Genomic DNA, 13,907 nt, shown 5'->3' on the forward strand with positions numbered 1-13,907 from the left:
TTTTTCCAGATAATTTTCATGGACTTGAAATTCTATATTTCATTAAACCAAAAAACTTTCTTTGAAAAAAACCTCTCCATAGTCTTCCCCCTTTGCGTAGGTTTTAGAGAAAGAAATCTTTAATTTTGGAACAACCTGAAGTTAAGAAGGATCAACCCCTTTTTTTAACCCTTTAAAACTTCTGCAGAGGAGGATCGTGTAGGTCAGACATCCCTTAGGGATGATGTTCTGGGGGGATGCCACAGTCTCAGGTTAGGACAGTCCATCCTGCAGCTGCTGAAGGGCACGAGTACGTTTGAAGAACAGTCAGTAGCCTGTCTTTGTCCTTGGCGTTGCTTTCTTATCCTTGTGAAATGATGCATACTACTTTAGTTCTTATTCTGGTCACAATAAGGTTACTTTAGAAGTGTTTCGGAGCTTAATAAAGTTTATTGGGAGGTTTCTGAGGGCTCTTAAGCCTCCAGACCAAACTGTCAGTGTGTATTGTGGTTTGCAGGCAGAACTGGCAAGAAGTGCCTGTTCTCACAGCCTCAAATAAGAGCGAGTTGGAAAAAATAAAATCTGGGTCACTGCTTGTGATGAGTAAGCAGTTACCAGAGCGTCGAGCCATTTTCCCCCCTCTGGGAAGCTGTAAAGGAACATCATAGCAACAAAATCCCAGCGCAGTTTATTAGGCCTCCTTTGCCTACAAAGTTTCTGTTACAAGTTACTATTTTTGCGGGTTTGGACTGTGTTATCCCTAACAAGGTTTCGGTTTTGTGCCTTCTATGCTCTTCCTGCTTCGTAGAATTTTTTTTTATGTGTACCGCTATAGATAGTATTACTCTATGAAGTGTTTTACTGGAGTAAAACAGGAGCTTTACGGAATAAAAGAACAAGCTTAGCAGTGCCATAAAGTTACAGTAGAATGCAACACTCTAGACAGGGCAGTCCAAATGGAGATGGGAATTATAGCCCCAAAATAGGGGCTCACTATTGAGCCTAACTAGTGGGCCGAAGAGATAGGCTCACTAATTTGTCTGTTCCTCGTCTTAGGTTAGTAATTTCAGAGCTAGGTTGGAAATGCAGTTGCAAATATGGAGAGAGGAGAGCGATGTGACCCGACTGCCGACAGCAGAGTTGCGAGTGCACTCTGGAGTTCTGTGTTTTCGCTCTGACTTTTTGTGTGGCCGCCTTTTCTGTCGCAGCTTTCTCATCTGTAAAACAGATAGGCCGGCCAGGTGGCGTCCGCTTTGATTCGTGCTTGTAAAGTGCTTTGATCACTCAGCGTCCTCTTTTAGCACTAATTGCTCCTCGAGTGTGTTCGTGCGTGGAAGCGAACGGGCAGTCCGACTTCTGCTAGGAAGGATAGGAGGCGGGAAGCCGAGGGAGGGCTGAGCCCAGGAACGGGCCGTACCCGTCCTTCGGGAGGGTGCCTGGAGCCCAGCCAGCCTGCTGCCTCCTGTGCCCTGGGAGGGAATTAACCGTGAGTTCTGGAGACGCAGAGAGCCTTTAGGCAATGCTTGTATCACAGGTCCCTGTCACATCAGCTCCCTGCAAATCTGGGAGGTGTAAGCCTGCACGCACGGGGATCTGGTGGAATGAAAGGCAGGTGGTGCAGGTGGACCTCTGCCCCCCCGCGGTTAGACACATCACATCACGCCAGAGGAGAGGAGAGGAGGCGGCTTCCCCCTGCCCCGCGCAGGGGGTAGCCTGCACCCTCTTCGGCACCCTCTTTGGCTTCGGAAAGCTTTACCTCCTTCGTACTTCTCCACAGAAACTTGCAAGCAGAGTACGACCGTTTGAAGCAACAGCATGACCACAAAGGACTGTCTCCACTGCCGTCCCCACCGGAGATGATGCCGGTTTCTCCCCAGAGCCCCCGGGATGCGGAGCTCATTGCAGAAGCCAAGCTGCTTCGCCAGCACAAGGGCCGCCTGGAGGCCAGGATGCAGATTCTGGAGGATCACAACAAACAGCTGGAGTCACAGCTGCACAGGCTGAGGCAGCTGCTGGAGCAGGTGAGTCCGCAGGCCTTTCTTCTGCATCTCTCTAGAGCCGTCTTCCAAACGGGGTGTGAAGTGTTACCAGTAACGACAGCAGACCAAGAAATCGTATCTGTGGAGGCTAGTCGGAGAAAAATATTAAATTGTTCTACAGGCTGTAGAGTGACAAGGTGAAATCATGTTCCGGTGTTCTTATTTAGTCTTCTTCCTTGCTTTATTCAGAATTCAAGTCCATTGTTTGCATGGATATATTTGCTTAAAAACAGACAGAAAATTGCGCTTATTCATGGAACAAATAAAAAATACAGAGATATAAAGATTTGTGCAACTGTACTGAGCTTTTAATAACAGCCCCTTCTTTTTTTCTTCGATTTTTAGCCACAGGCCGATGCCAAGGTGAATGGTACAACACTATCATCTCCTTCTACCTCTTTGCAGAGGTCAGACAGCAGTCAGCCAATGCTTCTTCGTGTAGTTGGCAGCCAGACTTCAGAAACCATGGGTAAGATACCAAAGTTCAGATTGTCATAAAAAATATTTATAGTCCCATTTTCCAGCAAAAAAAAATACTCAAAGACAGAAAATACTCTGCTCTCCTGTTTAGTTCAAGTGAGAATGAAGTAGACATTTGCAATGGTCTTCGTTGTCATCTGGCTAATTACACTTTACATCTTCATTATGGTTCAGGCTTTTGCTTTTGGTTGTGATGCACACAGTAGCGTGGATATTTTGACATTAAACACAAAGCTCAGCCAGCTTGACTAGTGAAAACAAATATCACTAAGAATCTAACTATTTTATTCAAACTGACTTTCCGCTATTAGGCGTGACATGGCTGATTTAAATGTACATAGTATTAATTATGGCTAAGAGATTAAATGTAAGATTAATCATCCCCATGTTAAGTAATGTGATCTTATTTTTAATATGTCATGGCTCAATCACTAGAATTGAGCTGTCATTTATACGCAGTGCTTATCTAGTGTCTTTTCTAAATATCACATCAGACGTGATAATGAACATCCTGTGAATTGTGGAGTAAGGTTAAGTAGTAATATTCTGTAGCTAGAGGCTGGAATTATTATTTTTGTACTTTTAGTAACTGCTCTGTAGCATTTTTCAAATTTCCTATCTGTTATATGATTAACAAGTATTTTTTACCAACTAGTAAGGATTTTCTGCTAGTAAAAAAGCAATCAACCGTTGCAGCATCATTAAGCAAATGTGGTTAAATTACTTCAACAAGATAATATTTGAAGTCTGATGGTAATATTCAGCTTCATACACAGAAATTTATTTAGTGTATATTAGAGAGAGCGTTTGGGGGAGAGTGAGAGGCTTAAGTGAGAGATTTTCACTGTCATTAGTGAAAGAGTCGATGACAGTGAGCAATTAGATGGGAGGCGACATTCTGCTGTGTCAGAATTGCCGTCGTGGTGGGAGATAACGGTTTGTTCAGGGGCTTTTTCTTCCATCCCAAGCGTAGGCAATAATGTCAGCCCGTGCTGGTATCAAACAAGATGGGTTCTGTATGCTCTACAGCAAAAAAATGTGAAGTAAATTGTACCTTTAGGAGTACTTAAGTTAAATCCTGGGAGTGAGAGTACAATCACAGGTAACAGCAATTTCATTTGGATCTTTCTTTAATCATGTTACTAGTGAGCAAATATTTTGCTATGTATGGCACACAAAGAGTAGACAAAATGTATCATTGGAGTAATTTACATTGGCTTTCTGAAGAAATGTCATGAATTTCATCACACAAAATATGTTTACTTAAAGTACACAAGAAAAAATAGGAAGACAGTGGTTCCTAGCCATCTTATTAAAAGTCTTGTAGTTTCATATTTTATCCTTTTAGTAGGACAAAATACAATAATGCATTTCTTTTCTTTTGACTTGATATAAATTTTTTCCCATTTAACTTGTGAGACTGGAATTAATTAATTAATTAACACACATAACTGCTAGAATTATTTTTAAAGCAAAACTTTAGACATAACTTGGGTTTTTTTGTTTGTTTGATTGAGCCAATATGTGGAAGAACAGTGAGATGTTGAATCGCTATCAGTATGATTGTGTTGAGACTCAGCAAAGCAACGCTGTTGGCAGCATGGAGCAGAGCTTATAAAAATAATTACTAACCGAGCTAACAAACCGCAACTAATTCGGTTTGTTGAGTCTCCTTTCACACCAGAAAGCTTTGCTTGCGTGTCTGAGAGTGTTCTGAAGGGCAACTCAAAATATTCTTGAATTGTGAAGGGAACCAGAGCAGTGTTGTAAATAATGCTCCCACGCAGCACGCATGTGCCCAGTAATAAGAGAGTCTTAATTTTTGAGAATATACTGAGGATCTCTTGGTCTCTCAGGCAGTGAGGTAAAGTAATGGTAGCTTTTATATATTTTTCTTTTGAAAGGAGACTTTAGGGTTTTTGTCTTTGCATGTAGACCCACTGCATTTCTCTGTCTCTCTGCTTTCTCAGGAAGAAATTGCTGTAACAGGTTTTCCACCAGCAATGTTTTCCAACCATTTGGTAAAAGCAGCAACCCACTCAGACACTAATTTACAAACAGAAGAGCTTATCCCTTGTTTTCCTGAAATACACCTGGGCAAGCGGAAAGGTTCTGCTTTTCTTCTCATAGAATCCTAATGGAAAGTCCTGATCTTTGGCCTTTCTCCCCCAGTAATGTAGCAGCAGAGGAGGTTCTCTGACGCATGTGAGCCAAGAGGCTGCTGCTAAACTTCAATTTGTTCAGGTACCACCAGAATATCTGAGATCCGCCCAGCTCTCCAAGCCTTTTGTAGAAAGAGGAATGGAGGGAGAAGACTATTTTGGGTAAAGAGAGGTAATTGAGGTCTGAAGGTGTCTTTACTTTTGTCGGGTTGCTTGGCTGATGTCTTATTTTGTCACTTACAAGGAAATGCTCAGAAAAAGCATCCAAATGAGAAAAAATAAAAATAATGGATTTTAAATAAAAGGTACGGCAGTCTTGAGAGTCAACACAGTTTGGTTTGTACCAGCGCTTACCAGGGCATTTGGAAGTCAGTACCTCTCCTTGGTCCTTCATGGCCAGGACAGCAGAACCACTGCCCTCTTCTTTTGATCTTTGGGGCCAGGCGGCTTTCTGCAGCCATGCTGATAAGGACCTCGGCCTGGGCAGAAGCGGCAAGATCTCACTCGCTGAGTTGTCACCTTGCCATCCAGCAGAGACTGGAAGGACATTAGTTCTGCTAAGGCACCTCTGTCGGTGCAGCACTTGATGCGAAAGTAACTCATGGTGTGAGTTGATTTGTGTGAACCCAGCACCAGTCGAACCAACTGCAGGCAGTCTCAGCAGCTATTTTTAGACCATTAATGGAATACAAGAAGCCGATATGAAGACCATCACTTACATGAATTAAGTGCTTCTTGCAGACGCTTTACCCCACTTCTTGTACTGGAGTGGGAAGAATTACTCTTGGTCAGTAATAACTCTTGTGAAACTCCTGGCCCTAAGGTGAGGCTGACACTAAGCCTAATAATAGGAAATATATGCAGTCCTGAAGTGTTCCTTTAGCATCTCTTTTAGTAGGCTTTCCACTAGCGTGGATCACCTCAATGTTTTAAGAATGTAAATGCTAACAGAAAATCAGATAGTTTATTACTCAAGTTGAGTAATGTTAGAATAAAGGGTTATTGAGTCATTTTCAAAATAAGGACGTACCTCTCACGGTTATTACACTAGGCAAAACTGCTTCTGTGTTTTAATAGGGATAAAAGAAATCTAGTGAAAAAGGAGAATCTCACTCAAAGTACATCTTTTACATGTATTCTTTTGTCAGGTGCTTTATTTGTATTGGAGGCTAGGGTCTACAGTAAAATCAACATATGGATTTTAGTTATCTGAAAGCATGACCAAAAAAGCCCCAGTGAAAATAAAATGTATCGAATTTCCCATTAAGCTGCTGCCCTATAATCAGGTTATAGAAATTATTCAGTGGGAGAAATACATTTCGCTTTATTAAACTGCTGCTAAACCCTTTTACAGTACAATTGAATGTTCTTGGAGCGCCAATCTGATGCAATTAAACTGTCAGAAATATTAATACTGATGCAGATGAGAATCTGGGTTTCTACTGATTTACGCAGCTAGGCAAAGCAGTGCTAACATGAATCCGGCACTATTAGAAAGGTGCTCAATAGCAGCACTCACAACAGCAATTTCTTTTTCCATTAATAGAATAAGAGAAGCTGGAACAACGAGTGTCATTTATGGAACTAAATGTTCCTAGCAGACATTTTACCCCACTTCTTTTACCAGAGTAGATTATTTCTTAAATCCGTTTTTACTAATTAAAGTCAGCGTTGTTTAAAATTCATTGTTTAATTTCACTTAGATCCTTAAATAAAAAGAGAAACCTAGTAGTCCACAAAATCCACCCTTTTCACAATTTTGACTGTACACTAAGCAGAAAATGTGTTTATGTGGACAGCCTTAGCTTCGTGAAGGGCATACGTGATTGCACGCTGTTGGCAAATGGTTTTACGGTGGCTCTGATGCAGTGGTGTGTATTCGCTTTCCAGGTGAGGATGAGCTGCTCAGCCCTCCCCAGGACACAAGCACAGGTTTGGAGGAAGTGATGGAGCAGCTGAACAACTCCTTCCCCAGCTCCAGAGGTGAGCGCTGCCGCCCGCGGCGGATGAGGGGGAAGAAGATAAAAGTGCTTTCTGTTCCTTGATGTTTTCGGGGGGGGGGGGGGGGGGTGTTTTGGTTTCAGGTTTTTTAGCCGCTCTTTGTTTTCGTTTTAACAATAGCTGTAGAGAAACCTGTCTTATTTAGAGTGGAGAAGCAGCCTGCTCCTCCTTTACCTTAAGCTACCTCCACAGGTAGCCCTTGCTAGATACGTGGATGGAACAACGTCTGTCTGAGACTCTTTTTTTCCTGAGCATTTTCTTCTCGCTCCTTTTGCCATGTTCCTTTTCTCACAGCTTCCCTCCTTTTCAGTCAGTCCCCTTGCTGATTTATTTTTAATACATGTCTTAGCACATTTTTCTTCTGTCCTTACCTTTCTCCGAGAAGAATCTGGTTTGAAATAATATTAAAGTTCTGAGTCAAAGTTCTCGACCCAGTAGCACTTGCGTCCAAAGTGATGGAGGAAAAACAAGTGGGCTGCTTGTTTGTGCAGCGTGGGCCGCTATTGCGTGTACGGCCAGAGCATTTCTTTCAGTGTTTCTGGTTTGCTCATTCCTGTTGTTTGCTAAAGATAAGCTTTTGTATCGCTGGGATTTATTTGTTCAACCTTTTTTTTTCATTTAAGAAGGTCTTTTCTGAGCCCAGAGAAAAAAGTCTGCTGCTAAGAAACATAGCTTAGATTCCTAGCAGGAGGTGGGAAGTTTGGGATATTGCCTGTTGCTGTGGAAGAAGGCTCAAATGTAAACCTCTTGGCAAAAGAAGGTCCTGGTGTCTATTGGCAGCCTGTTAACTGGATTTCAGTAGGGGCATAGACTTGCACACGTTTCACGCATCACCCAGAGGTTCTTTTTTTAGTAGATAAATGCATTAACCATCATGATAGACTTTCAGTGAGGTCAAGTTTTCTCCATCCTTTGATTTCAAAGCAAGCTCAGCTCTCACCAGGCGTCATCTATAGGCAGTGGAAAAGGAGAAGGCAGTGTAAACTGCACAGGATCTCATGCTATAGAGCAAAAGATGGAATCATTTTAGAAAGATACTCTTGAAGAAAATCTAATGCAATATATTGTTAACTACATTCATCTCCACCTCAACATTATATGAAAAAATCGTATATCCAGCCCTCATTTTGCCTAGATATTAATTATCAGAGACAACAGATAAAAAAAATGTTTCAAATATTGGTATGTAGATAAAAATTGACTTATTTTTAAAATTGCTGTGTACACAAGGTTGCAACAGACCGTGCTTTCTTATCAGTGACCATCATTTGTGTAAACATGTTGTATTTAGGAGATCTTGCATAATCGTGTGTGTCTAGATGTAGATACCCCATGTGTTAAAATGTTCACCAAATGTGGTATCTAATTTGTAGCCATAGCTGATCACACTGACAAACAGTATTTCTTTTAGAAAACAATCTTAGTTTTAAGTAAAATAGGAGCAATTTATGAGACAACAGTTAACGAGATATTTGAAATACAGTGATTCATTTCCTGTGTATAAATAGGTAGAGATCAGTCCCTACTGACCGAGAACAGAAAAGGTTTTTAATTTTATTTTATTAGTGAAAAATACAAAGCTTCATGAATCAAACTGACAGAATATAAAGTGTAGTGGGGGGGGGGGGGGGAAGGTTTGAAGTTTGTAACATCAGTTAATATTTTAATTCCATAAATTAAGCTGTAACTTTGCATTTTCATTCTGGTGATGCAAAATGTGGTCATTTAAATACAGAGAAATAATTTATTTCCTTATTTTGTTTCTCCCTTCGGTAACTTTGTTAAAAGTGTAGTATGTGATGACAAGCATCCCTAAAAGAGATTGCAGCTTATGTACTTTCCTGCCTGACTGGCAGCCGCAGAGGACAAAAATACTCTCTAGCTGCGTGAAGGGCTGTAAGCGAGGAGGAGACAGAGTCTTTGTTTGACATGTGTCTTCTCCTTCTCAGCCAGGAGAGGAGCTTCTGGTGGAGCAGCCAGGAGCAGGCACAGGCTGTCAGGCAGTCTTGAGCTTCCCACAGGACTTTTCTTCAGGGCCTGACCAAGGCAGCATCGGGCTGAGCCAGTATCTGCCTCTTCCTCTCTCTTTGGCTACACGAAAAGATTAGTTCAGCTGTGAGAAAAAGTCGTTCACTTTTTGGAGAATTTTACCAGGTTTTGGCTAAAGAGATTAGGATCTCGACTAGGTTTCTCTGTTCTTCATGTATCTTTTCGTGTATTTGCATGAATGCCAGGTTTGTATAACTGCTTTTGGTTGAGGAATAGGAAGGGTCAGGCCCTCTTGAGAATAGTTTGTCCTACAACCAGTGCAAATGGATTTACATTCACTGGTTGATATAGAAGGCTACTGACATCGTCAATTTTTCTGAGATCTCATGCAAACTTCAGTTATTGGAGTTTTCATCTACTCCCATTTTAATGATTAAATGACATTCAACTGATACCCACATAACCAAAGCTTACATCCACAGCTAATTTGCCGCAGCCTCATGTAGACCTTCATCATGAGATGAAGGATGTTGCGGTCTGTCAGATTCCACGAGCATTAGAGATATGACTTAGGATTTACAAGACTGCAGGAAGGAGAAAAGGAAGGAGGGTTGACTGCTCTCGACAAACCACTGAATCAGGGGCCTTTTTGCTGTTGAGAGGTACAAATCTGTATCTCAGGTTTCCAATCTATAATAAAAGATCAAAGTGTGATTACAAAAGAGTGAAAGCAGTTTGGCAAAGCTGCCTGAGCACAGGGCATAGTCTAAGGATTCAGACATGGTGCAAGTAATATTTTATTTCACTGCATTACAGGTTGCATTGAATCTCAAGGTATTTGTAAGTATTCAGGAAACAGAACAATAAGCCCGGACAAGCGATGAGCACAGATCTATAAAGAACACATTTTCTTATGTTAATTCTTATTAATTAGAATTTAAGAATTGTCAGATGCAAGAAACTCCGTCATCCCTGTTGGGCATTCAGAAGGGTGTTGTGATAGAGGAGCTTATGAAATGGCATTTGAAAGGTGAATTCAAACTACCTGGGTAAAGTGGCACCACATGTGACGCGTACTATCTTTAGGAATTAAAACTAGAAGGGAGATGGATTAAATGCCTAAGATTGACTAGTACTAGAAGTAGCTTTGTTTATTTCTATACTAATGCCGTAGAAGGAGGAGGCTGCTATGATATTCATAGACCATACAATTCCAGAATTGCCGCAGAGGACACAAGGCACTCACCAAAACCTACCTAGATTGAAAGTGAGAATAACAAAATTAAATCCAGGAAGGGACAAACATCGATACAAATAACCTGAAAATTCTACATGGAATCAATTTAGGGATGTATTAAAACGCTTGGGAAGTTACTGGCAGGACATTAAATGTGGGTTTCCTTTGTGGCCTGTAAAAATAAGCACGTTAAATTTCAAGCTAAATGTCCAGCTCCAGCATGTCACAGCATAGAGAGCGATATGACTTTTGAATCACAGACATAATTCTGGGTATCCTGTTGCCATTAGGATAATGATAACTTGGAGGAGTGCGGAAAAACACGACAAGAGCGAACTGGACTCTGAAGGCCTTGGTTCATGAGAAAAGCTCAGAGCTGTATAAGCAGTGAAGAGCGAAGAGGACTGAATGTCTGTGCTTGGGTGCACAAATGCATAGCTGAACATCACAGGATCCAAACTAAAACCAAAATATTCAGTCTAAATATCATCAAAAACATCTGAAGAGCAAGATTTGCTCAGGTTGGGAAATGGTTTTCTAAAGCAAGCAGTAGCTCTTAATTTTGGACTTCTGAAACAAAGCAGTAAAATGTAGTAGTGATTAATTGCCACTCACCTGGCACCAGATAGATTCGTTCTTATTATGATACTTTCCAAGCTTTTGCTGCATAGTGTTGTTTTTAAAAGGGCATCAAGGCTTCATAGCATCATTTTGAATGTATTTTACAGAAGCATGTGTCAAACAAATCATGTCATAGACCTTCATAAGCAGATCTCAGATGCAATAAGTTGTGTTACTGCATACCTTTTGTGGGTTTTTTTGGTTCCTTCAATTTAACCTTTTGGCAGTTCTTGGCATTTCCTAAGGAGACCTCCATGCTCCTTGCACAGGGGACTGTTGGTGCCGAAAGCTGTTTCGTTTCTGGAGAGGGAAATTCTGCTGAATACCTGATGATTGCTGTCCTTAAGGAATTTTTCTCTCCTTCTAATCTACAAGGTTTCCCATCCATTCCTCTCTTACTTTGCTGCTCCCAGCAAATTCACAACTGCTGCAGCTGCTTCAAACAGCTGCTGTGCTAACTCAAAACAGATGTCAAAGCCAGAGGTCTGACATTTAGTGGAAATCTACCATTAAATACCACCTCAGTGGTTTATTTGACCCTGCTTGATAATGGGCCACAGAGGAAAACATTTTCACGCTGTATTTGTGCCCAAGCTACTAAATCTCCGGGGAATTAGTTCACAGCTAGAAAGTAAGATTGGCAGGCCAGTATTTTTAAAGCCGAATTCACCGCTTCTGCAGCACAGAGGGCAAACAAGTTCCACCGCCTCAGGTGGATGTCGTGGTGGACCAGGCTGTGTTTTGCGGTTGTGGTTTTGTGGCAAATGCTCTCTATGAATGAAGCTTAGAGAGGAATTTAGGGGCAGAAGTTCTTGAACTAACTGAAGTTACCGAGAGAGCTTCCCGGGCTCTCAATGCAGAGCCCTCGCTGGCGGGTAATGAGGAAGTGGGAGCCAAGAAGTGTTTAGAAATGAGACCAGGATGGCTTACTAGAGCTAAGAGGCCATGACATCCCATGAAAACATTTGGAGAGGGGTCAGTACTCACCATTACTGTTTAACATAGTATTGCTTAATACAGATGTTGTCTTGTGCAGTGAAATTACAAAACCCCACTGCAATAAATAAATGCCACTAAGAATAGCACCATCTTTGGTAAGTTTTGTTTTATTTTTATCTCAGTCACATAAAAACACACCAGGCACATCCTCTCCTCTCACTCTTGCATCAGCCAGGCCCTGTCCTGAATGGGACTAATGTCCTAAGTGGAACTAGCAACTTTCAGCACTGCAAATAATGCAGTTTCTCCTCTTCTGACAGTAAAGTGTCTTACAACGCAGACTTTTCACACATTACTGAATCAGTGGAGGAGTACCCTGGAGTTATTATACTGTAGAGTATTCTGGAAATACTCTTCCAATTGAACTACCCTGGCCTCTTCTGGACCGTATCCCCTTCCCTGCGCTACAGTCCTACCTCCCACATCAGTGGGCTCAGATGAGTGAGATCCCTTGTCGCTCCTCTGTGGCCCAACAGTACGGAAGCAGCTGAGCTTCTCTGAAGATTTCTGCTGGGGTAGTGATGGGGAGGATTAGATCTTTTGTGATTTCTAAGAAAAAAAGCTGTTTGCAGATCCAGATCTTTTCCCTCCTCAGCCCGTGCCTCTCCTGAGGTCAGTGAGAGGGGCATTGCGGTAGGTGCTTTGTGCTCTCCGCTTTGAGCTGAATCTGCATAGATGCATGAAGTTTTTATTGGTGCCTCTGCTTTCAGGTTTGATTTCATCACTCTCTCTGTACCTTTGCCTGTGATACAATGCCATGTAGATTTCCAAAAAAGAAAAAGAAAGACAGGCTCTTCTGTTTTGTAAGGGCAGGAAATCTTGATTTGAGCGGGAATAATAGATAATTAGGCACCCATGGATTGTGTATCAGTGTTTTGATGCCTTACAGAATACAAATTTTCAGAGCTGCGGCAATACAGACAATCGTCTTCCTCTGCAATTTATGCCAAACCATACTCCTTGCCTGAAAACTTAGAGACACGCATTCATTCATATGCAAAGAAGAAAATAAAGTAAAATCCATTAAACCTTTTTTAATCTTCCTCCAAAAGAAATTAGCTGTTACTGTAGTAGTGCTACTCTTTGTTGCATTTAACAAACTCTAGGGCTGATTACTCACCAGCTGTTTCGCGTGGCGCAGAGCTATCCCAGTTACCTTTAAATACATTTGTTTTCAAGCAGCATCCAGCCCGTCTCATGTAGGTATTTAAATTAGACACTGTGCAGCTGCAATTTTAGGTGCTTGTGCAGGCAGGTAGACATTTCTTCAGACCTCCAAAAGGATCCAGTATTTTGCCTGTAGGCAGTTCCTTCTCTCCTCTTGGCCCAAGCTAAACTGTCTTCTGCTGGATCTCATTCATGCCCCAGGACTCCGGCACATCCAGCTGTACCATGCTGCAGTTTCTGGAGGCCTTAGGTGGACCACCTGCTCATCTAAACCTTGGGGCTCTTCCTCAGAAGAAGACTGAAGTATGCAATGGACTTTATATCTTTATTTTCAAGGATTTTCTGTTACATGATTTATATTGGTGAGAGGTTCGCCTCTTCCCTCCTGGGAGGCACTTCTTTTAGCATTCACAGCTCCTGATAAAAGCACCGGAGGAGGTTGCAGGCTGTGTAGGTGCTCATGTAAGTTCTAGAGAGATAGGCAGGCCTGCAAAGTGAAGCCCTTAGAACTGAAGCTGCACCTCTCCTCGCCACCAAGCTCACTCTGGTACCTCTGTGCACCACCAGCACATGCGGTATAGACGTAACCTGAGTCAAAGCTCCCCTTAGGACCAGAATAAAAACCCACATGACTTCAGACCTGTTATTATCATTTCTAATAGTAAGTAAGTGTGCTACTGGGGAGAGAGGGAGGAAGGGAGTAAAACTTCCTCTGTTGTGTAAATCATAACCTTTGCTGTCCAGGCCCTTCAGAGGTTGTCCTGGCAGTTTCTGTTGCCGCTCTGGAGTTGGTAGTTGAGCGGTGGCTCTGACCTTTGTTGGTCAGGGATGCCATTCACTTCCTCAGCCCTCTCCTCCTCTCCTTTACCACCTCTGTTCAGCTTTGCTCTGTTGCTGACCCTTGTTCTGCTCCTCGTAAAATACCTGCAAAGCTATTTATTGTCTTCCTTCCCTTCTCCTTGCAGGCTGCCATACCTAGAGAAAAAAACTTGACAGCAATTAGGTTACTGTTATGCTGACCAGTGTGTTCTCCTGTATATATCTGTCTCCCTCCCCATTTTCCCATACGTCGTTTACAATTACATCATTTACAACAGCTCTGGGGAAAAGATCATCTACCGCAGTGACTCTCTTGCCTAAGGCTACAAGGTCTGGCTGTACTGGTGTATGCAGTACTACACCACTGACAGTGAGACAATGCTTCTGGAGGTGGCAAGCATCTTATTGTCGCTG

The 13,907-nt window shown here is 42.1% G+C and overlaps 1 protein-coding gene across 12 annotated transcripts in view; it reads left to right on the forward strand.

The window, feature by feature from the left end:
* Positions 1–13,907, forward strand: part of DMD (dystrophin) — a 1,292,219-nt gene that overhangs the window by 1,268,597 nt on the left and 9,715 nt on the right. For all 12 annotated transcript variants that reach the window (XM_074604145.1, XM_074604126.1, XM_074604154.1 and 9 more), the window contains 3 exons: positions 1,757–2,000; positions 2,364–2,487; positions 6,551–6,643. In XM_074604145.1, the coding sequence (XP_074460246.1) occupies positions 1,757–2,000; positions 2,364–2,487; positions 6,551–6,643 (461 nt within the window). The remainder of the gene's footprint in view (positions 1–1,756; positions 2,001–2,363; positions 2,488–6,550; positions 6,644–13,907) is intronic.

The sequence above is a fragment of the Larus michahellis genome, chromosome 1, assembly GCF_964199755.1.
Source record: "Larus michahellis chromosome 1, bLarMic1.1, whole genome shotgun sequence".
NCBI lineage: Eukaryota > Metazoa > Chordata > Aves > Charadriiformes > Laridae > Larus > Larus michahellis.